This window comes from Meleagris gallopavo, chromosome 12 (assembly GCF_000146605.3).
Source record: "Meleagris gallopavo isolate NT-WF06-2002-E0010 breed Aviagen turkey brand Nicholas breeding stock chromosome 12, Turkey_5.1, whole genome shotgun sequence".
Classification (NCBI taxonomy): Eukaryota; Metazoa; Chordata; class Aves; order Galliformes; family Phasianidae; genus Meleagris; species Meleagris gallopavo.
Window position 1 is genome coordinate 674470 of NC_015022.2, and position 25690 is coordinate 700159.

The window sequence follows — 25690 nt, forward strand, 5'->3', positions numbered from 1 at the left end:
ATCTCTCTTATAGCACATTAATCGGAGGCTGGAAGGTAACACCCAATCTTAACAAACTTACAACAAAGCTTAAAGTTCAACCCTCCTAACATGCCTCTGCTATCACAAGACACAAGGATCAAGCTGAGCCTTCCAGAACATGTTCCACTTTCAAGAGAATCAGAAAATAACATACGTGGTATTAAACCACGTAGCAGCAAGTCCAGAGAAATGCAAGACAGAAATTGTATGCTGATGAATCCTCAGAGCATATATTAAGGGGACCAACAATTAATGTCTTGGTGATGTCCGAGGATATCTGTGTTTCGAATTCACAAGGGGCTTGGAAATGAAGAGTTATTTCAGAGCAGCAAGTCTCTGGATTTCATCTTATAGGCAGCAGTAGTACGATAAGTAAGTAGCAATGATAAATTGAAAGTAAATATGAATAATTCCAGGTACATTTTTTAGCACAAAGGAGTTAAGGGGACATCTGAAGAACTCTGGGTCCATCAGTCCCACAAATCCATGCGTACACACATTGTATGATAGCAAATATTTACAGGCTCACCTGTTCCAGCTTAAAGATGTGCTGGTTGAAGTAGTGCTGTAAGCGCTCGTTGGCAAAGTTAATGCAGAACTGTTCAAAACTGTTGTTTTCATAGTCCTCAAACCCAAAAATATCGAGTACTCCAATGGATAAAGTCTGCAAGAAAAGTGAGAATGCAGATTAGCAAAAAAATAAGAAGTCAGTGGATTATTTCTATGCTGCATACAATCAAAAGCAAACAAACAATTAAATATACTTAATATTAGGATTTAATTTTTACTGGGACTGTTAATATTATGCCATCTGGAAGACTTCACCTACATCAGAGGGATGAAATGTAACTTCAGATGTCTGGACAGATGGCCTTTTTCTAAATAAAAGTCCTCTCAGAGTATTTTGGCTATTTTTATTATTTATAGACAAATTGCCATCTTCGAAGAAATCTGAACCCAGCCCCAAGTTATTCTATTGGGCCTAATATAGCAGTCTAGGGGAAAAACAAGGGTAGGGCTGGAAAAGAAGCTAGCATCACAAAAACAAAACACTGAAACACTCTCAGAAAGCAAATACAAGCAAAGCAAACTCAGTCCAGCTGTAAGCCTCCCGATGCAACACCTGCACAGCAGGAGGTTGAACAGAAATAATGCATCACAGTGAAGGAAAATACAGCAGATCAGAAGTTGAAGAGCATCAATCCCTAAATATGGACAGAAAAAACATCCCATTGTGAGAAGTGCGACCCAGACCACGCTTGTGGTGGGATGGTGCCTCCCACCCTGCCTTCCACAGGTAAAAAAGACCTGACGTAGGTATAATTCCTGCTGCAACAACCAGGCCTGCTCTGTCAAACAAGTAATTAACCATCAGCTACAAATGAAACTCAGCCCGTGTCCATCTAGCACGTCTCTGGCCAGATGCATGCACAGGGCGCTCCACCAGCCCAGGCTTCCACATCTCACCAACATCCCTCTTAGGTAAAGGGCTCTGTTCACACATCCCAACTACACGAAACTGCACAAGAGGTAACTGCATCAGAATAGTCAAATGACCCAAAGCTCAGGCAAGGAGGAGAAATACCTCCCTGCTCCATCCATAGGAACCTCTGAGCTGCTTTAATTGCTGCTGGTCTTACAAGGGTTTTAACTGCACTGGTCTCACAAGGATTTTATCAAACCACCTTCCTAAGGCTCGCACAACTCTGCTGCCAGAAACACAAACCAGATTACCACAGTGTTCTCTGTGCTGCAGCTGGAACATTTTCATGTATCATGGCAGTAAAGCCTTCCTTCTGTGCCTGGCCCATAGGCAGAGGGCCACCCAAATCTGAAGGAGCTTATGAGCTGAACCTTTGTATGAGAGAGACTCTGGCTACACTGGCAGTCATACAAGCAGAAGTACAACCAAGAAAGCACAAAGAGAGGCACACCAAGTGCTGCTAGTCTGTTTTTCCAAAAGGTCCATTGGCCACTTTCTCCTCCTCTTGCCTGATGTTTGGGTTTTCCTCTCTATACCGGCACCAGATGGGCTGTACCTGCTATAAGGATGACAGCTGAGTGCCCTGGGGCAGCTTCCCAGCAGTATGCATCACCTGGCAAGCCCTGAAGAACAGCTGTTGGACGGGAGGTGGAACTCCAAGCCCCTGGAGCAAGGACAGAGCCTGGCAGAGAAATTTCCCTGGGCATCCCAATGATCTGTTCACAAACCCATTCATTAAATCCCAGACTGAGAAGTAAAAACCATTGGTTTAATGGTTTTATTTTTAATATCTTCATTAGCTATCAGCTCACTCACTTTATCTGTGGGACATATAAAGATGGTAACAGAAACACCAGAGAGTGACCATTCAGAAGCACCATGCTGGCACTGCAAAGCCCCTTGCAGAGTGAATGCTTCAAACTAAGCACACAGACTGCCACAACACAACGGACTGAGTACAACCAACTTCCCCATTCCCAGTGCTAGCAGTCACTGTGCCAAAACCACTACTGAAATACATTTTAATGGATCACAAAGAGCAGGCTCAGAGGCAAGAGGCACAGAACTCCAAAAACTCAGCACCTAACAACATCACTGCAGCTCTGTGAGATGAGCAGGGATAATTAATTTTTCAGCAGTTCCCCTTTCTCATCTCACTTCCATTGTGCCCAATTCCAGACCGCCTCCAGAAAGCAAAATTTTGCAATGTGCTTTTGGATGCCCTGAACGAGGGAAGCACCCCGTGATTAATGAGGTCGTTTGCCTTCTGCTGGGGGAGGCAGCACTGCGGAGATCCCGAAAGAAAGAGGTCAGCGTGTTGGAGTCGGTCAGACTTTTTTGACAAGAAACTCGGATTTTTATGGCTGTTTCTCTGCCTCCCGACCTGCTGGCCTTCAAAAAATCTCACTGTACCTCTCATGAAAGGGTCCTACTGGCTTTGCCATCATAAAGCAGCTCAAGCCTTCTACCAGGAAAAAAATTATGTCTGTTGGGTTATGCATAAATGAAATTATTCTGTTAAGCTGCATGCAATCCGGCTGGCTATAGGATGAAGTTTACAGCACAATATGTACTGAAAGTAATCAAATATCAACACTTAGAAATCTTCAACACTTTGATTTTTAATTCAGGCTTTGAATGAATGCCACTTGGAAACAACAACAAGATGTAGGATGAATTACATTTAATGAACCTATGTCTAGCTTATGTCTTAATGTTGTTCCTATAACCAAACCAATATTTAAAGACAAGTGTGCATAAGCGACAAGCCAGCAAGTGTGCCAGCCTGCTGCAGGACCAAACAAGTTATTAGTGCAGCATTTTCAGAATCACGGAATGGTTGAAAAGGACCACAACGATCATCTGGTTCCAACCCCCTGCTGTGTGCAGGTCCCCAACCAGCAGCCCAGGCTGCCCTGAGCCACATCCAGCCTGGCCTTGATTGCCTGCAGGGATGGGGCATCCACAGCCTCCTTGGGAACTGGCTGTTCCACTGCCTCACCACCCTCTGGCTGAGAAACTTCCTCCTAATATCCAACCTAAACCTCCCCTGGCTCAGTTTAGAACCATCCCCCCTTGTCCTATCGCTATTCACCCTCATAAACAGCCGTTCCCCCTCCTGTTTATCCGCTCCCTTCAAATATCAGAAGGCCACACTGAGGTCTCCCCTCAGCCTTCTCTTTTGCAAGCTAAACAAGCCCAATTCCTCAACCTTTCTTCATAGGAGAGGTGCTCCAGCCCTTTAGCAATCCATTCTTTGTATTTAAAAACATGCATCTACAAAGATGTTGGAGTTTGTTGAGCCTCAGGTTAGAAATCACAGAGTATTTGAGGGAAAAAGCAGCCTCACACTTTCCTAAAATGCCACAGACGTGAATCAGGGAGTTAAATGTCATGCAGGGGTCTTCAGGGCACTCAGCAAATGACAGTCTCAAAGCTTGCCTGCTCTGCAACTCCTGCGTCACCCACAAACCTTGGCTGTCAGAGCTGACTTACAACACCCCAATGCATGCTGGTGACGTCATCCCACCACTGAGGCACACTTTGGCAATTGCAAATGGGTTTGTTTCAGATTCTGGGGGGAAAAAAAAATGAAATGATATTCCAAACCAACCCGATGCTGTAAATACAAAGAACACCATCACCAATAAATGTTAAAGGGTTATTCCAATCTATATCACCACGATGTCCATAGTGACTTCTGACACAAAGTGGGAGGTGGGAATTTGCTACAAATTCTGAAGCTGGGACATGAAAATGACAAACAGATGTGCATGAAGCCTAATAAAGTGTTCAGCAGCTCTTCCTCTCTTCAGGTCAGATAGCCAAGAATAATCTTAGTTGACAAATTAAATTATTTAGAGGCTGTAAATTCACACTGATCACAGCAAACACAGAACACCTCCGTTACAATAACAGGGTTATTCAGCAGAAAAGGAAGATGCTTCACAAAAACCACGTGGGAAAAGCTTAAAAACACCCTTGAAAGAAATTTCTTTCCTTCAAACATCATCTGCACTGCATCATCATTTTAAGCAGCAAGACGGACTTCTAACAATCCCTAACCTAATTTAAGGAGGGGAAATTAAATAAAGGATTCTCTGAGGTTTAGTAATTGAGTTCTCACGAGGAGGAAACATCTCCGACCTCATTAATAAAGGTCAAATTTCAGACAGTTGTAGGGTATCACAAGACGACCCATTATCAGAACAGAAACTAAAAGCTCAAGAGAGATGACCAGCAGAAATGGAGAACACGCCAGCAGCAACTCACAGCAAAACCCACACACAGCAGCACTGCTGGAAGCATAAAACTCCTATCAAATAACTACCCCAAACTCAGCTCAGAAACAACGTGCTATGAATCCTGTCAGTGAGCGAGATAAGCCAAATCCCACTGTGCTTTCCCAAAATAATTCACTGTACATTAACTATGTATGGATATCAAAGGTCTGATTTACATCTTCCAAATACCAGCTTGAAAAACAGCGGAAGAATGGCAACCCGGGAATTGTTTGTTTTACCTAGCTTCGTCTTTTGATCTTCTCCTCACGGCTGTTATCAAATAAACACACATATTTAGATATGAAAAATCTCTCCCTTCCCATTGCCCCAAGTTCTCCTGAGGCCACAGACAGTGTTAGGACCTGAGTCTTCTTCCAGCCTATCAACAAAGCAGTCCATCAGAATTCAGATCGGCTTACTTAGCCAATCAAACCCTGCAGCAAAGGCAGTATGCCCCGAGGAAGGCCACATCTAGCAGGCTTTGGCCAAGTCCTGCCCAAGTAGCTCTGCAATGCCATTTGCACAGCAAGAAGGCTTTGCTGGATGCAGAGATGGTTTTTACAGCACACAGAGCAGAGTAAAGCAGGATCTCATGTGCATACCCAATTTACAGATGTGCATTTGTAATATTTGCCTCCTCCAACCTCCGTCCTTCATTGTCAAAGCCCTGAGCTACAGAACCAGGCAGAATGTTAAGCAAGCCCCTGCAAAGCAAGCTCAAATCTGGTGTTTTTATAGGACTGAAATCAGAATTTATGCTGACAGTCACATGTGCATCTTCACTTGTGATACCAACTTCAGGCACAGGTCTCCTCTCAACTGCACTCTCAGTTATTTTACCTCTGCACAAGACCAACTGCCACAAAAGACAGATCTCTGCCAAAAACCCATCACCTGACAACCTTCCAAACCTTCAAAAGCTGCAGGACTGTTTGACAGTTTATCTTAAAAGTCAAATTAACACTGGTGACAAGCATGGGCTGGGATAAAGCCGGTGCACTCGCTGCAGCATGAGGGGTACATCACTCACTGCCAACTCAGGAGGCAGCAGCCTTTCAGGGAAAGGTGCAAGACTATATTTTTCTTCCCAAAATCAGAGATTAAATGTGTATTTTTGGGATACAGGTACATACCAGCATCCAAAGCAATGCTGCCATGTGAGCACTGACATCTTGCCTGCACTGAGAGCTCTTTCCATGGGCTGGAGATCTCATTTATTGCAGCCAAACCCCAGGAACACATATGGGAGCAAGAAGTGCTACATCCTAATCCAGTGTTTTTCAGCCTGAGTCCTACGTGAGGTTGAGATCCAAGGTCTAACAGCTCACAGGTATCTACAGTTGTGCCCTGCTGCCACACAGAGCTCAAGCAAGTGGCAGTGTCCTAGACTGATTTAGTCTGTATATATTATGGAGCACACACTATTTAAAAATCAATCAATAAATCATCCATAGTGGGTTATTAAAAAAATAAGCAGTGTTTGAGATGCATCTCCTTGTGAAAAGGAGTCCATTGTTTGTGTCTCACCAAGAACACAACTGGCTTTTTTCCTGACAGCTCAAACAAAACTTTGATGACATACCAAAAATCAGGTAACGTGTTCCATAAAATATTACACCAAGTGTGTGCAGGCAGGAGGCACACTGGATGTCACCTACTTGAACAAACTCATCTTGTCAGTAGTGTCACCACCACCTATTTAGAACAAGCATTACACAAATGCCTTTATTTATAGCCTATAATCACGCTCCTCTAATCACCACAAGCATTTCTGTGCAGTTAACTATAGGAGCAGCTATGCTACAAACCACTGCAACTTCCCTCAGCCCCCCAGTGTAATTCAAACGCAATGCTTAGCAATGCAATCAGCCTCTTGGCAGCTTCACTCTGGGTGTACGATCCAGAAAAGAAATGATAAAAAAAAATAAAATGCTGCTGGCCTGCACCCAATATTTCCAAGCCCGGCGTAGCTGGCGAGCTGCAGGCACGTGCATGCGCGGCCATGTACGTACACGTATGCATGGAGAGCAGCCAGGGGTCAGCCCTGCCCCGAGCACAGCACAGGTTCTAGGACACGGGCTCAAAAAGGATGTCCTGGATCACTGTGTGCAGCCCCTGCTATCACAGGAAACGTCCTGCAATCCCTGCCATCAGTTCTTTGGGAAGCCGGCGAGGCACCGCGCTGACTGCACTCTTTCCGTCGCAGTGCTTTTCCAACCTTGCTCTCTGCTCCTCAGAGCTCTGTTATCCCCATATCTCCTACCACAACACGTTTCTCACTTTTTCGGAGTAACTTTACTGAACGACCTCATCAAAACATTTCCATACAGTGGGATTTCCAGCTTTTCCCTCAAATACACACTGCCCCATGGTCTTATATGAGGAGGAAGAAGGATTTGGCACTGCTCCTGGAGGGGTGTGGGACCAGGATTTGTGACTGAAGCAAACCTTTTCCCCAGCCACTTGGAGGATACATTACTGGAGGTGCTTCGCTGTTCCTGGCTCAGCAAACACCACTTAAAATAACAAAGTACTTGGTCTGAAATATTAACAGCAATGTTCCACGAGGAGACGTTAACTTTATGTCGAGCAATTTAGGTAATGTTTTATCCCATAGTTACCCATTTGAAATCAGAAGTGCACAGCCAAAATAGCTGGCAAGGCATTACCTTGGTGCTTTCCTCCATATCCTTTGAGTTCAGGAGCGCGTGGTTAATTCTGAAAACTATCCAGTCAAAGAGGGCACTGTACAATGATTTAGCCATGGAGTTTCGCACGGTCACAGCCTGAAAGGAAAAAAGAAAAAGGAATTGGAAATGATTCATGCTCTGCACTGAAACGTGCTTCACCTCTTAAACAGCCACGTCCAATGGTCATATTTTGCCCTTGCTAAAGCTTCTGTCTGCTGTTCTAGTTGATATTCCCCAGCCACCAGGGGCTCCCAGCAGTCCCCATGCTGCTCTGCTCAGCCAGGCCATTAGCTGTGCCCATGGACTTTGGCTTGACTTACTGTGTTGCACTCAAGTGGATGACGCATGAGATCAAGCAATAAATCCCATGACCAAAAGCAGAAGGAAAAAATTTACATGGATTTCACCGAGATCGCTGTGGAGTTTATTCAGGGGGAAGGCAAGAGGAGGGTGGATAATGCGTGGCAACCAGCAAGTGATGGGGAAGCATGTGTTGAGGCAAGCAGTAAATCTGAGATTTTTTGTGCCGTGTATCCACAACGCATCAACTTTGTGCAGGGAGTTACACACCGAACCAGAAAGGAATGATCTGTACTTCAGGGCTACCTTTGCACATGATTCTCTAGTTTCTTGCCTTGAGTTGTATTACACTGCTTCTGCACACACTGATTACACAAAAAGCTTACAGTATCAGCAGCGACCATCAAGTTACACTTGGGTTGGTTTTATAAGAAAAAACAAGGCAGCAGACTGTGTGTTCATACAGAACTATTTCAACAAAGTCTTGAACACACACCAGTGACTTTGTATACACCACGTTCAGAACCTCCTCACCAACATTCCCACCAACCCACATGAGCTGCACCAACCTGCAGCAAGAGTGAAGTCCAGAGCATCATTTATCTCTCACCAAAAGCTCCCTCCTTCCCCCTGAATATTTGGGGATGACATCTCTGAATGCGACTGCATGTATGCACTTAAAACCAAGAACCATTCCTATATGAAGCCAATGAAGAACAGTACTGTTTCCTCCATATGCTTACAAATCTTACAATACTTTGAGGCTTTTGCCCCCTTCTACGACAGTGAGCCCTAGGAGAGCTGCTCTCCTTGTTCTGCTCCAGACCCAGGAAACCCTGCTTAACAAATAGCCCTGATCTCCCATTTCCAATAGTTATTTTAAGACACTGTGGCTGTAGCTAAAGAGCTGGCAAAAGCAATTTCATAAAGCACGAAAGGCAAAGGATGTGCATGTACACACGGATCTCATTTGCAAATGTGCTGACTCCTTATAAGTCCATTTCTTCTCTTGCAGCTGTGCAAAGAGCTCACTGCAAAGTAAAGATCAGACCTTCACACCCTGCATGAGAATCATTACAAGACACCTACATTATCTGCTGTATAGAACTCCAGTTTCTACTTTTTTCTCCCGCTTCAATAGAGTATTCATGCTTCCTTCATTCATTCTTCAGATCCTGCATGATGATACCTTACAGATAAAGTCTCCTGCACCGTAAGTATACACCAAACTTCATAGCGAGGGGATATTGTTTCTCCTCAAATTTAAGAAGCTACTGCAACTTCAAGGGCATGCCATCCACCCTTCCCTGGAACGGCAGGGTGAGCACGCTTGGGAAACAACTCTTCTAGCTTTTGTCTCCTTCATTTGAGGCCCTCATCTTGCACAGCCACCACGCAGATTTAACATTTTCCTGATAGACTTAGCAGTGGAATTTGCTTCCCTCCCAAGCACAGGTGCTCAGATGTAAGTGGTGGCAGCACGCTCATGATGCGGAAGCATCGCAGCTGCAGCATTCTGTACTTTATTAGAAGAGGAGACGAACACACATGACCTGCTGAAGGCAAAACACAGCTCTTAGCTCACGCCTATGCTAACTGGAGATGCCCTTTGAAATACATGGCACGTTTGACGTACACTCTGTGTCCAGTCAGCCTTTTTTTCCTTCTCACTTATAATCTAATTCCCCTAGAATCACTACCTTGTGATTTTACTTAGATTTTTAAACTCCCTAAAAAGCAAAGGCAGCAAACTCTCAGCTATGCAGTGACACACGGAAGCTCTGCAGGCCATTCCACCGCTTTCTTTGGTCTTTGCATTCAGCAAGGTAATGATCTCACAAGGTTTTTCCAGGGAGTGGTCCATCTCAAAACCCCAGCTCAGTATTTTCAAGCAGCTGTTGGCGTCTCCAGCTTCTAGTCTCCTGCATGTCTCCTTACGAGACCGTTCTGGCAGATCCCTGACACTGTGGCACTCATAAAATTCTCTCACAAAGCAAAACAAAAATAGCTCATGCGATGCCAAAAAAAATCTCTGTGGGATCAAAGCAAGCACAACATCTTGTGCACACACGGAAATATCGCGTACTGATTCAAAACCAAAACAGATCAAACGCATTTGAACACAGTGATGCAGGAAATAAACTCAAGGCAAGGTTTTAATCAATAGGTTTCCTGCATTTAGGACTAACAAGAAGAATATCTGATTAGAAGCACCGATGCTTAGATGTTAGAGATGACACTTGCTAGGGCTGGCCAACATGTGCTACAATATTTGGGTTTGCTCCTAAGATTGCATTGCCAAAGCAACTGGCCCATGACTTTTCATGATGGCCATTAGATTCAGGCTGACTTAAAAACAGATGCACTTTTGGAAGCATCTTCTGCCAAAATGAACAAGGGGCAACGGGCTGAAGAACTGCAATCACTCTTTGAAGTGTGTTGGAGCAGACTTCAAGTCTCGGGAGCGCCAGCCTATGTTTGGAGATGGAGAAAGATATAATCTCAGAAAACCAGATTTGCTCAAATTAAAAGCCTCTGCAAAACACACTGGGAGACATTCAGGTTAATTCTTAAGATGACAGAGCCTCCTGACGTGTACAAGATGCCATATCTGCCACCTCCAGCACCACTGCTCTGGTGCCGGGCACTCGCATTCCTACCGCCCTGCTCAGATGCAATGACTCAGAGCAAAAACCAGAACAAGGCTGTGTGTGATGATGGACATACGAGGTGGTATTTCAGCATACCCTCTTCTTCTAGGAGCTGCCAAACCCCGCACAGTGGGCGGGACGGGCAGAGCTGTACAAGAATTCAGGCTGTTAATAAATGCCAGAATGGGTTCTTTCACCTTGCTGCATGGTCAGACACTGCAGCAGTTCACAGGCAGTTTAAACCTTGTGTAAAGCATCCTCTTTGCCTCCTAAAGCCTTGGTTAAAACAGCAGCGCTTTGCTCACTCCACACAACTTTTGTTTAAAAAAAACTTACCAGCTGGACTTGGTCCTGGAGCTCAATTCTGCAGCTCATCTCTTTGAGCCCAGTGCAGTATTTAAGGAAGGCACAGGCTGTGGGGGCAGCACCAGCACTTCGGATACATCTATCTACGTGCAATCTGAAGGGAAATCTAATACTCCAAAGTACACCTGGAACCCAGCACAGACTGCCAGCAAAGTGGCCCATCACGCTGGAGCTGAGCTCACTCCGCTCGTTATTTATTTATAGGGCTGGGCGTGTTTGTGCCCAGTGAACCCAAGGCAACTTTACCAACCATCTCTCAATTTCATGCTGTTGACAGAGCCCAGTGAGAAGAGGAAAAATTCCCAGATCTCTAAGCCATGCCCTGCTTTGGGGTCTTCGGCTGCCCTGCAGGCACAGATGGCTTTGGGACACACGGCAGAGACACCCTCACGCTGACAGAGCCCTTGGTCACGGCACACCAAGGTTTGCTAATGTGTGAGCAAGCATGATTGCAATTCTAGCAATATGTTTTTCATCAGATGCTCCCCGTGCCAAACTGAGCGTTTTCTGGAGTGCAGACCCCACCAACTCCACTGAGATCCAGGGTGAGACAAACTCAAAATCCTCTCCTCACCGACCTGTCCAAACCAAACAAACCACAGCCCGTATCCCTAACAGCAACTGGCCTTCAATGTCCAACTTGAAACACTTTGACCCAAACAAAAACACAGCATAAAGGCCTCTTGTAATCAGTATAAACACTTCCACCAACATTTTTGCCTAAAAAAGCCTCCACAAAATAAATAACCACTTCTGGGCGGTGCATCACTCAACATGGAGACTCCAAAAATTAGGAGATGGCGACAGAAACAAAGCAAAGCTCATCGCTTCTGCTGTTGCTTAAGATCACTGGGTGATGGAAACTTGGGTACAGACAGATCTTAAGGCCAGATTATATGAAATTATCTATATATTAGATTTCAATACTTCTGAGTTTGCTTTAGAGAGATGTAGTCTTTGACTTACTCCATCACTGCTACCTAGCAAGCACAGGAAGCATTGCATGCTCCTGCAGAGAAACCCAGAGAGCATTTTGCACAGAAATAAATCACAGTCAGCAGCAAACTATCAGTGCAGCTTTTGGGTCACTGATGTAAAAATGCTGTGTTTTTTGACCCCAGTTACTAAGTCAGGCTCAGATTCTCAGAAGTGAAATCAAAAAGCAGAACTGGAAAGCAAGTGTAAGCACCAAACTCAATGAAAGATCTGGTGAGGAATAAAACCCCGTAGAGTTTAACAGTGGGCAACCCTTGTCCCACTTCTCCAGCATTAAGCAAACCTATGTAACATCCACAAACATGTTGCTGGTCAACACAACGTTCATAAATCAGCAATTCTGGGTCAACTTCATGTTATTACATCCTCTCCCAATTTTTCATCGGGGACAACGCAGACGGGTGCAGGGTCAATGCGCCCACTGCAGAATTGCTAAAAGCCACCAGTACTTGAAAACAGGATGTTTAAAAGCCATTTCTCAGCAAAAATCTGGAAAATTTGTTGGGTCTGTAAGAGGAGATGTTTTAGAATTGAGCATGGTATGTCAAGGTTCCTCCTGGCTTTTTGCATTTCCTTGTGTGTGTCACTTACTCACGCTGACCACAATCAGCCCACAGGTTCTACAAATGCAAAATTACCACCTATCCCAAGAAGTCTGTACCAGTAAATCTTGCTGTGATCTTCCCAGTAAGAATCTCCAAAATCCAGCTGGTTGGAATATGGACGCTCTCAACACTACTGATGAACTCTGCCCTCCCAGGAAAGCGATAAATCTTCCGGGACTCATGGAGTTACAAGCACACGTGTGTGTGTGTTTCCTGCCCTCTAGGAAGAAAACAAGCAGTGCTCCCCTTTCAGACCAACGTTATCAAATACAAAACCAATCAGAACAGTTCCAAGACGACAAGAAGCATCTCTTTGCAACGGACGTGACATTTGGAGGAGTTTATGCAAAAGATGATCAAGACATGAGATAATGCGTTCAGTAAATCCACTCCCCATAAAACACTTGATGTTTTCTGCTTGTGTACAACAGAAATGGAGATTACTATTCTCTTCAGGAAATAAGATATGAATGCAGGAAGAGAGGAAATATCCCGTTCTTCCTCAGGGCCTTTGATAGACTTCCTATAATTTCTATACAAGGATGAAAGGTGCTTCCAATGAAATATTCAGGAAAAAAAAAGAAAAAAAAAAGGCAACACCAGGATTCTTCCCCCTCAGGAAATCCCTCAAAAATCCAATCTGCATACATATTTATAGTGGTTCTATGGGGCTTTGTTTGTTTTTCCTTTAATACATAGAATACATTTGCTGTGCATTACCCAAAGAATCAATCCTAGTTCTGCTCATAGGAAGCTAGCAGTAAGCCCCAGGAACCTGGGATAGCATACAAAAAATCCCTGTGATCTGCTGATCACACACACGATTTGATTTTAAGTTATAATCCAGCATCTGATTCAAAATCCTTATCAGCCATTCCCATTTTCCCCCATTTAATCTCCAAGGTGAAATTCAGCTTCATAATTACACTCATACTTATTCTCACGTCAATGCTTTATTCCAAAACGCGTAAGAGGAAAATAAAACACATTTTAATACCTACTGAATTTCACTCTTGGTCTTTAACTAATGCTTCCTGCTGATACTTCCTTCAACAGCTGCTGTGGGTTTTAACTGTGTCTGATCACAGAATCATAGAATGGTTTGGGTTAGAAAGGACCTTAAGGATCACAAGCTCCAACCCCCCTTGCTGCATGCAGGACTGCCAATCTCCATATCTAATACCAGACCAGGCTGCCCAGGGCCCCATCCAACCTGGCCTTGAACATCTCAAGGGATGGGGCATCTATAAGGCCAGGCTGTGAAGGTGTGAGATCTTTCCATTATCTCATAGATAGCAGAAGTCAATCACTTTCAAGAAGTAGGAAAGGAACAGGACAAAAGTATATTTATCCATCTTTGAGTGAAAGTACCTACTCAGAGTTATGCTGCACGTTTGGAATGCATGATGGAATAGATCTATTTCTGCTCTTAAAGAACTTACATATGTATTTTAATATTAGCAATGTTTAACCAATGGATATGACTGAGATTAGAAGCAACAGAAATGAGAGAGATTCAAGTACACCTACTTTACATCTCCTAAAGGAGCCCAACGAACAGAAGCAGAAGCCATGCACTCCTTCCCTATAGCTCTGACCATCCAGCCCACGCAGGCACCATAGCGATGACAGTATCTGCAGCTATTGTGAATTAAAGAGCACATAAGGAGACCCTAAGCTTAGTTTCACTTAAACGAGGCTCAGAGGCGCCAGCTCTAACTAACAAGACCACCAGTGTGTACGTATGCACAAAGTGTGTCACTGCTGCAGGAGTACAGTAACACCAGAATTACCTTTCCATCTCAGATGCTGCTACTACTCTGCCAGTGCTGGAAATTAAACACTTGTAGGATGGATTGGGCTTATGTTGGTACTCACACAGGCAGAGAGCTGCTGAGGCACTGCTTACTAGGTCTGCTGCTCCCATTCTGATCTGCAGCAGACCAGGCAGGGTGGGCAGTGCAGCTGTAAGGCTGGTGGTGGAGGGCAGCAGCACTGCACACAAACCTGGCTGCACATCAGATGCCCTCTACAGTTCAGTGAAACATGGACAGCACGTCATCGCTCTTCTGGATTTGTACAGCAGATGCAAAAGCATTGAGCTGTTGGAATTAGACAAGGTCTGAGTTTCTCTTTTTGTCTGAATGCAGGTTTTGGTGACTAACTCTTCTCCGACATGGGGCTGAGCCTACTGAGCAGGTCCTGGGCCATACACGTGTGCACAGAGAGTCATGGATCCCTGCTGCTTCGCTCACTTACTATGTATTACCTAAAGCATTTCATGCCTGGTTTACATTCACTGCTGCATCCCACAGTGAGAGATAGATTAAGCAGCTTTTGTGCTCCCCCTGGGCCACAGGACATAGGCTGAGACAGGCAGGCTTAGCTTTTATTTTATTTTTTTATAAACAGAGGCTTAGCACCCAGAGGAAAGTACTCTTGCAGGATATCAGACTCTAGCTTAATCCCTATCTTGGCATCAAGGAGTATTATATCACACAGGGGCTGAGCAACTATGATGTAATTTTCCATACCCATATTTTATCTTCGCATCATATTAAAATCCTGTCATCCTCCGGCTTGCTTCTCCTAAGAGACCTCAAATCGTTAGTGCATCATGCTGGCTCAACTTTGGAAGAGATTTTTTATGATTTTTGTTTGCATTGATCAAGCATGAGAAAGGTCTTTAGACAGACGAGAGGAAGAAGGAGGGAGTACGAAGTACAAAAAAGGAAAAGCTTGCTCAGAAGTGCTTCAAACTTTCCTATAAGGGTTCATCTTTGTGTTTCATTTCTATGAATATGCCTGTAAATAACACAGCCCCAAAAGCCTCCTAAGCCCTGCACTACCACAAGGTCACTGCACTCATCTGTTAATCTGTCCAGCCCTGCACCACCCCCTCTTCTCAGGTATGTTCCCACTGAAACTGCCATTCCTGTGCTAACACGACTCCCAGGAACACGGCAGGCGTCAGAACTGCTCTCCAGCCCTCCCCTCCTCACTCATCCCCATCACTGCACGCACATAAACAGGGAAAACAAAGTGGAAAATCTGAAACAAGAACAACAGCTCCTGTGGGTGTGAAGTGAATCCCAGCAGGTGGTAGGCAGGGCTTGGATGAGGACAGATGGGAGACCCATCATTCCCATCACCAACTGCTGCTCTTTATTTTTAGAGCTGTTTTGTAAGCCCCCATCTTTAATGCTGTCGCACTGGACTGAATATCTGTCATGTGCTGTGACCACGCTTTTCAGAAAAAGCACCCAGGATACACCTAGAACCAAACTAAATCAGCAATGATGCTTTAGTGTTTTTCTCAATTTCTGCGCTCTGGAGCCGTGGGGTTGTACAGACATCTTCCCAAAAAGATTTTAGCCAAAGTCTTCAGCCTTCGGATTTGTATGGTACAGTTAGAAAACTGTAACTTATTAAAAAAGTACAAGAAGATCCCTCTTTCTGAAATAAAACTTCCAGAAAACAAGTGCGTTCTTCTCACTTCTTCCCATGGAGGGAAGGATGCAAGAAGAGATGTCCTACTGAAGGGGCTCTCATCGTGGAAAGCTGCAGGCAGCCAAATTTGAAGGGAAAAGAAAACAAGAAGAGTTTCCCTCCACCTGTGTTCTCCCTAAGCCTATTGAAACAAACAGCTGAGATCCCATTCAGACTACCAGGCTCTTTGTCCATGTTTTCACAATGGAACCTGTACATAAATAAATCAGAGGTTGCTCAGTGACACAAGAGTGGGGTGTGTGACCTGACCCCAGCAGGAATCCGCAGGCTACATTTAGGGAAATTTGCTCCCATGTTCATGGGCACAACCTACCTGCATTCCTACTGCAAAGCACAGCACCTTGCCAAAAATAGCATTTGAGCTGTTAACAGCCAAATCCTGCCCTTCCCAAGCAAAAACACTCGTAGAAAAACTTGTTTTGCCAGTCTATGTTGTCTCACTGCAAGCTTTTTTTTGGCAAGCCTCCTCAATGGGAAAGGATTCCTTGTCACTCCTCAAACTGCTCCACCACGGAGCCAAGGATCGTGCAGCAAGTCTCACCTCACAGAGCTTCTGCACCTCCCATCAAGTGTTGATGGACAATCATTAGCTGTCAAAAGTCAATTTAGATTTACTCAGTTTGAGATTATATGGAAAATCCCATACTCCAACCAACAGTAACAAATTGCATACTGTACGAGAAAAGCTGACTTGCAAATGGGTTGTTCCAATTCTTACAAAGCTCTTCACATGACTTTAGACTGAATTTACTAAGGATTCTGAAATCGAAGTGTCTTTTCAATAATCAGATGTAATTAAAACAACCTTTCAACGAGCCTGGAATGGATTTGATGACACAAAGTGAACCTGGAGTGAAGAGGTTGATGGCAGGCACAGAAAGTCGCCATTTCCCTTCCTAAAAATCCTTTTTTTGATGACTGCTCAGAATTCTTGAAAGCTGAGATTCTTCTTTTTCCCCAAACACTGCCTACACAAGATGCAAGGGCAGCAAAGAGTGAAGGTAACAGCTTTTGTGCATGACCTCTAGGTTCCCCTGATGATCAAATGTGCATCGTTGCCATGAAGTTGCACAGCTTTGGGTAATTCCTGCAGACACCAGCTCCACTGCTGCAACCTCTGCCACACACACCTTCAGGGCACACAGTCCTATTGTAAAAGAACCCAGGCAGATTAAAACAAAGATCCAACGTTGATGGGCTCAGTCTTCCTAGCAAAGGATGCTGCAACTTAGGATGAAATATGTTCAGCCCAGCAAGCCCAGAAAATCCAAGTGCACATCCTGCCACCAAGCACTGCTGCTCCTGGTATTCTGAAGGAAAAGAAGAAATCTGGTCCCATGAAAAGATTTCTTTTGAAGCTCTGCATCGACAGGTCACCTTCGTATCCTGAACCAGAGATGCTTGCAGGTCCCTTAGAAGCTTTGTGGGATTTCTGGCTTATTCAAGTAATACTTTTCTGCAATTCTGAATACACTCATCAGTGTAGGAAGTCTTCAAAGGAATCCTGCTAAGCTCCTAACATTAATGACCTGTGGTGACAATGAGTCTCATAAGCTAATGGAGTCTGGTATAAGTAGTTGCTTCCAGCAGTTTTGCATCTTTCTCCTCTATTGAGTGTCCTAATATTTCAAGACTGAGAGCGTACATCCCATTTTCTGCACACTATTACTCTGTCTCCTACCCACTTCTCCCCTATTATTTTCAGTCTGCAAGGTGTTCACAATCAACTGCAACTATAATCTTTTCCTTTGTGTTTTTTTTTTAAACTTTATTTCTTTTATTATCTTAGATAATGTCATGCCATTTGTAAACTTGGCCCTGAAACTCCATTCCTTTTCTCTTTATAATGATCTGAAAAAGGCATCAGACAGTACCACCACGAGTACATGAGCCAATGAAACATCTCTCAGCTCTTTGCTGCCATGAAATATTTTTTTCCTCTCGTTGAGGCTTTGCTATCTTGTGTCACTGCCAATTAACCATTACCTCGCTGAAAATGAACTGTTCTCCCCTGGCTCAGCTCACAAGCACAGCACAGTCTGAAATAAACATTTTGGAGGTACTTTGCTGGACTTTTACTGAGGCAACCGGGCTAAGAAAGGGGACACACACCCCACAGCCCCTTTGACACCCAGAAAACACAGCTTCAGCGCTCAGCACCCTGCAGGCTTTTGAAGGACCATTTCTGTTAGCAAACCTTAAGCAATTTTTCTAAGCCACCATCAGCTGATTTCACATGGACCTACAGCTGCATTTACTTACACAGAACAAAATGCACTGCACAGACTGATAACTGCAATGCAGGCATTCAGCATGCCATCATAGGATGCTTGCAGCGTGCTCTCATGGCCAAGTAACCGCCTGCATGTAAGAGTCACTGGCTAAATCACAGGCTCGTAGCCACTGAAACAAAGAGATTACAGCACTTTATGTCCTATAGGAGCTCTGAAATAAAAAGTTCAAAGTAACTCCTTGTTACAGAGCACCAGCAGAAGTAGGGACACTTAGGGTCATGCAGTAGGACAATGTTTGCACCCCAGGTTTTGCTATAAGCATATAAAGGAGTGATAACAAGAAGAGAGGAAGCAGCACGCCCTTCTGATGTGCTCCACCGCCTCGGCCTGCAGGGCTGCCCTGGACACAGCACTCCAGCCCTCCTCTGGCTTTTAAGATAGAGATTTTCCACCATGGATACACCCTGAGTTAGCTACACAACATTCACTGTGACACCCATCAAACAAGCAGCTCCTAACAGCTTTCCAGACTTGAAGGAGTGGCACAATCAGGTTTCTCGCTGCCCAAGAAATCCTCTCACATCTTTCACTTCCCTTCTCTCAGCTATCTTCACATCAGACTTCTTCAAAAAGTGTGAATTCATTCATTAACTCATCCTGAGCGATAAAACCTCTGGGTTGCAAACAGCTGAAAATTATAGAGGTCTGTTAAAACAAGCCTTTCTGCAAAGTCATTGGCTTAAGTAATGCCAATGGAACCAAATGAACGGAATGCATCATGGAAAAAAAATCTGCTTTCTGGAAGGATCTAAAAGAGGATTTGCTAACAGATGTATTTACTTGGATAATGAATTTCTTTCTTCATCTGATGAAGAACAGAGAAAAACAGAGGCTCTGGTGAAAAACAAAGCAGGTGACAGACAGCAGCAGGATAAGCAGAACAAACAGGATGGAAACCAGGTGGGGATGGGTGATGTGCTGGATCCAGGGCTCAGCTCTGCTGCCATGCGCAGGGGAACAAGCTGAACAACGCAAAGGTCAATTGGAGAGAGAAGCATCAGTTGAGATGGACTTCAGAGAGCTAAATGGTTATCTTAGGGTGTACAGTAATGGTCGGGGAGAGCCCTGCAGTAAGCTGTGATGGAAAAAATCCGAATTCCCTGCATTATTTAGACAGAAGCAGGAAGACAGATGTGGCCCAGAAAGGCAGTTCCTTGCCCAGATTAAGCTTAAGATTATGCTCAGATTACACATCTAAGGAAAAATAAGGATTTTGTCGTTAACAGCCCTCAAGTTGTCCACAAAGCTTTGATTAAAGCGCTCTGCTCCTGCCACACGTTTCCTACCACATATCAGCCAAGCTGCTCAGCATTCAGTATGCCTGGTGGTTGGTTTTGTTTGGGTACCTGAAATACAGCCTACGAATGCTTTCTGACCTCTCAGGGAAGACTGCAAAAATGCATGTAAGAATAAAAGGTGGAGCTGAGAAGTGCAGCAACTCTCAGAAGATTCTTCTACCATTAAAACCCCATTTTTCTTTATCTCATTTATGTGCCTGTCACGGTTCACCACGCTGGGCAGGAGAACACTGGCTGCAGGAATGCCCACGTGCAAGGCAGACATGAAGCAAAATACTCCAATCAGCTGAAAAAAAAATCAATGACTGCTCTCCTGCTGCTGTGGTCAAATCTTCCCCTTCCAAAGGATCCTCACTGCTGCACGTTTTTGCTCACTGAAGTGGAACTGGCCGGCTCCCTGTTATCAGACAGCTCTCACACCACACAGGCACACCGCGATTTCCCTGGAAATCCATTGACTGCTGCTGGTTACCTTAATACACAGCCGTGCTCCTGACAAAGACACTCACAGCTGCTCTGGGCAATGAATCTTGACCTCTGAACAGAACTGCAGCCTTTCATGCCTGCGCAGCCTTTCCTGAGAGTTTATCTGCAGCACAAAGCTTCTGAACCTTAGCGCTACACCAAATTACGCAGTCGTTTCAAACACTGCATTAAAATACCATCCAGCTGCTATAAAGGGAAAAATGAGTGGTTCCAGGAGGCAACTCCACGGCAGACAAGCCAGTGTGGGTCTGAAGATAAGAGGCAGCTGCCAGAGGTAAATATAAGCATTATTTATGGCTGCGGTGTCTTTGCTCATTTGAATTTCAGCAGCCATTTGAAAAGCAGACTAAGTGTGTACAGGCAACTCTCACACAGGGCGTGCAATCGAGCCCATGATTGCCATCAAAAAAAGAATTGCAACTACAAAGCAGTGTCGATTTTTCATTGTAATACCCTGAGGACAGGCACCGATTACAGATGAAGCAACAAGCTGCACCTTGAGCTGTTCATAAGTGTCTGCTCCCGACTGCAGCCCTGCAAGAGCTCGTGCTGCTATCACACATCTTCTGTCTGCATGGGTGAAATAAGTAAAACACATAAAACACAATCTCTGTGTGTTGGGAAGAACTTGACTAGCGGAAGGCGACAGCATCAGCAGCTGCTGGGACACAGGAGGCAGTGCTTCTGCTGTTTGGCTGAGTCTTACCTTCCTACTGGAGCTCAGTAGCTGCATGTTAACCTGACTGAGACCACCCAAAGCCACCCACCGTACCAAAAGAAGCACAGAATTTGACAAAGCCAGCACTTCTGCCCAACTATAAAGCGGGACGCAACCCAGCAGCACGAAGCCAACAAGAAGTGTTGTAATACAGAAGGACAATGTGAATAAACACAAGCAGTTGCAGCTGTCATCCTCAACACCACGAGCTTCAGGCTGCTGGGATAAGTTGTCATCACTGCTGCTGCTCAAGGACATTTTGCAATACGTTTCACCCAAGCACCGAGAGATGCCAGAATAAAGCATCTACTCTTACTTCAACTATTGCAGAGATGAACAGATCTACGAGAAGAGTCCGATTTAAATTTAGAACAATTATGTTCCAAACAAGGAACTGCCAAGTGCTCAAACCACAGTTCCCAAAAAAGCCCCAAACCACACAACAATGTTTCTAATCAGTGTACAATAACAGCGCAGCCAACAAGCATGCAGATGGAGAGGAATGCAGTATTGCTGCAAATCCAACAAAGGCACCCTCTTTGTGTGCTTGTGGGGCTACAGCTCAGGAAAACTGAAGAGAAAGACTTCACTTGGTGCAATGAAGTCCAATCTCAGCTCTGATGCTTGCAAACCTCTAAAGAAAGGAAGGGCAGAAATTGCTGTGATAGGACCACAAGATTATTACGGCCCTTGCAGCAGCCAGGCTGCGATCACACAGAGAGCATTTGCCATTTCACCTGAGCTATTTCCCATGCTGAGTTCCCATCCATGTATATTCCAATGCTGTTTGATGAAAGAGGACAGCAAACAGCCCCTGTGCGGAGCTCCAAGAGAAGCAATTCCTGCACCTGGAGGGGATGCAAGTGGGAACCCCATCAAAGCTCAGGAACCCATTCAAAACTTAAGATCTCAAGGCTCTTTGTGCCTGAAAAGTGCTGATTTCAGATTACAGCTCCTACTTGTAACTCCTCTCCAATAACCAGAAGCCCATCAAGAACATGAAGTCTCTCAGGTGCCTTGTCCATAGTGCAGGCTCTCTCTTGCTCTGCTAAGCAATCTCACTACTGATGATCCACAATGCTACCTGCAGACCCCCAAACTTCACTATTCCCACTCATAGTTTAGACAAAACGTTTAAGAAATGAGCTTGTAGGCCTGAGAGCCCCTTTTTTAGCCTCACTTTTGCTCAATTTTTGCACTTCTTTCAGTAACTGACGCACTGCCCAGACATCTGGGTGCAGGCTGTGTGTATAAAATTGCTCAAAGCCTTGCAAAGGCACTTGGTAGATGCAAGCTGCTCTTCCTGATGGTGTAGAAGAGCAAATCTACGCCAAACTAAAGTTTTTACAATCCTTTTTAGAGAGCCACCGCAGCATGGCCTTTTCCAGACAAATTCCACTGAAGCTTTCGGTCTATCAACAATCTGAAAAAAGCATCGAGCATTTTAGCATCTGGAAAATCAAATAGCTGCTATACACATCATTCCCTTATCAGGAAGGGCAGCTATGAGTTGTGGTGAGGCAGTCGCATCTGCAAACCCTTAAAACCTCCGTTCCTTGGATCCAATTGCACTGCTCTTTCGTAAAACACCTAAAAATAACCCATTGATTCCCTCCACGGATCCCTGTCAAATAAAATCCGGCAGTCGCATTCAAGGCCAGGCTGGATGTGGCTCTGGGCAGCCTGGGCTGCTGGTTGGTGACCCTGCATATATAGCAGGGGGTTGGAACTGGATGAGCATTGTGGGCCTTTTCAACCCAGGCCATTCTGTGATTCTGTGATTCTAATGCTGTAAGAAGAGCAGACAGAAAATGCACACTTTTCCTGACTCAATTCACAGCTTCTTACAGAATGATTAGGTCATGGAGATGACATCAGAGTGCATGATCACGCAGTGAGCCACTACAGTCCGATGCTCCTCTGGCTTCCCCCTCACCACACCCTGACTCTTCATTTCTTTTACCAGATATTGGTGACAAACCTTTACCAGGGAACACATCTGAGATCTACCAGCAGCAATATCACCAAGAACATTTTGGAAAGCTTTTCAGCAATTCACACTCAGCCATCTTCGATAGCAACAGGGCATGTAGACAAGACTGTTTAGACAGCTTAACATTAGAAGGAACAGTTTAATCCAACTTGCCAAGTTTGGAAGTGAAGTGGTTGAAAGAGTTTGCTCCATCAGCACTACTGTTGGGAAAAAAGCTCCAGCTAAAGGGAGGGAATAGAAAAGCCTTAAACTGTTCTAGCAATTTCCTCAGTCTGTGCATAAAACATCAGAAAAAAGTGCAGACATCACCTCCACTACTCACTCATCACAAAGGTGTGACTGAAGCACACTGCCCTTTGCTGGGAGAGATTCAAGTCTTGCTCAAAGACTTTGAAGATGAAAGTTCCATTTCAGTTACTGAACTTGAGCACACAAACTCAGAAATGGAAAAAATATCTTTTATTCTGGGAAGAAAAAAAAAGAAACAAAAAAATCTACAGTCCATTCTAATGACAGCACTTTGTTTACCTATTTGCAACACAGCTGACTGCTCTGGGGGACGTTGCTCAAGATGCTGTGCATTCTCATAAAGCATGCTCTGTGCTCTTAAATGGAGGAATACAACAACAGGAGACTCAGAAACATCCAAAATACGTTTTGCAGCAGAGCAGAATTTACATACTGGGGAACATTTGAGAAGAAAACAGAGGTATTTCTATTTAACAACCACAGAATGTAATTCAGAATTCCTGGAAACCACACGTTCAGGGGAAAACACATGTTTGCTGACATTGTAACCTCAGACAGACCATAATAAAGAATTTGCAATTCATGCAGTGCCATCGCCAAGGCCAGCAGCAACACGGAAAACACTCAGGACAAGCTGAGAGAGGCTGACAGAGCCATGCAGTCTCCAAAGCATCCTGTAAGGGCCCAGAAACCGAAACAGGAGTTTTCTACAGAGGACCTCCAGCTCCTCCCATACAGGAACCGTGACTAACACGGGCACTTCAGAACCACGCCAAAAACTTCCTGGAGCTCTTAGATCACCGCTCTGTTGTGGGATGAATCAGTGCTAAAGCATAGGCATGTATGGAGACTACTACTTAACTTGCATCACGTGCGTTCAGTGATGCACAGTTCCACTCTGCAGAACATTTACACAACTGTTAGGTCATTAAGATATTCAAACACTATCACAGAATAACACACAAACCTGCTTTTCAAGAGCAGAAGGTAAAGCCAACTGTTTTCCAGCTTCACACACGTCAGTTTCTCCTACATTTGTTTAGTTTCATGCAAATAAATAAAAGCTAAAAGCAACTCTACCAGAGTTAAGTGTGCATTTCAATCTCATTTCAAAGCACTGAAAGCCATGCCAAGAGTTTCTCTTAGAACTAAATACAGCATACAGACCTCTGCTAGTTTGTAGGGTAAGATCAGCTTCTCTCCTACTGTCACTGTCTTTCTGGTAACCAAGGCCTCAAACAGCATCTCTTCTTTCACCTAAAACAAAAAAAAGCATTGATATTAACAATTATTCCAAGACTAGTTTTTTTAAAAATCCACTTTGCTTTGCCAGCCCTTACAAAGTTCATGCTCAATGCATAACAATGAGCTAGATACTGGGAGAAGACAATTCAGCCCCTACATCCAGCATCAGAAAACAACGCAGCATTCAAGAGAACCTGATTTTCTGCATTCAGCCATCTCAGTTCCAGCAAGTTCCCATTGCCTGCCTTTGTTCCCACTCTAGCTCCTCCCTCTCATGCTTTTTTCACCTTTGTTAGCAAAAAAAACCACCAACCTCTCAACTTTCTGGAGTTATCATACAAATTACTCTACAAACAACCAAAATGGTGTCAGTGGTTTAAGAGAGATATCTGGATGGGGTTGGGTTTGGTGGTTTTGTGTGGGTTTTTTTTTCCATTCAGATTTGAGAGAAGGGGGGAGCTTAGAAGAAACGAAACCTGAAAAGAAAAGCACCTGATATTTGCTGTGATATTCACACCTGATACTGAACTCCCTGAAGAAATCAATCCCAACCAGGTGACAACCATTTGCTCATCAGCCCTTTGCAGAGACCAGCTGTTGTATAAACACAGACAAAAGAGGGCAAATAGGTGAGCAGTGGAAGAAAATTAAAGTGCCCCTGCCTCCAACCATCAGGAGAAAGACTCCTGTCCTGCAAGATTCGAGTCCCTGTTATTTTCATCTTTGGAGAAATCCCAAAGCATTCCCTTTCTACCAAAATAGATGTTATGCTCATACGTAAGACCTAAATACTTGGAGACATTTACTCCTCTTTGTGAAATTTCAATGTCAAACAAGGAATTCTTTGCCTTGCTGAAGATCTTTGAGGCAGGAGTTAGGGCTCTGACCTGCAGACACAGCACAGGGTGCACAAGCTGCTTGCAATAACCCAACAGCATCAGAACCCACACCTGTTCACAGCATCTCTGCTGCAGGCTAGGAGCACCAAATCCATGCTTCTGAAATCATTCTAGGCCATATTTTACTCTCTTAGTCTCTAGTACATCCGTTTATGATTTTAGATGGACGGTGGGAAGTTTAGAAGTTTATGTACTTTGACTTCTTTGTTTAACCCAATATTTATAACTGAGAGCAATGCAAATAAGCCAGTTGAGCCAAATCTCAAAAAACATTGCAATAACGACACAACTCTGAACAAAACTTTTCATTTCTTTCCATCAGAATTGCTGCCACGGGAGTTTCCCCAATACACTCCAATGCATTTTTACACATCTGACCTTTCCTGCAATTCCCAGCAACAAGAACACCTCACCTTAGCGTGAGCAGCAACAAACACCATCTCACCTGTATGCAGCCCTCATCTACCAACAGCTCCCATATCATAAGAAATCAAACGTCAGCACCTCGAGATTAACCTCACTTGTCTTCAGTCCTATCCTCGAGCTTCCAGCCTGCTTTTCCAAATAGTGTCTGGGGGAAAGAATAACCCTTCTTCATGTTC

At 44.4% G+C, this 25690-nt stretch overlaps 1 protein-coding gene across 1 annotated transcript in view; it reads right to left on the reverse strand.

Annotated features, from left to right (window-relative positions):
• Positions 1-25690, reverse strand: part of MYO9A (myosin IXA) — a 136383-nt gene that overhangs the window by 66598 nt on the left and 44095 nt on the right. The window contains 3 exon segments of the mRNA XM_010717130.3: positions 551-685; positions 7458-7574; positions 24112-24201. Coding sequence (XP_010715432.2) covers positions 551-685; positions 7458-7574; positions 24112-24201 — 342 coding nt within the window.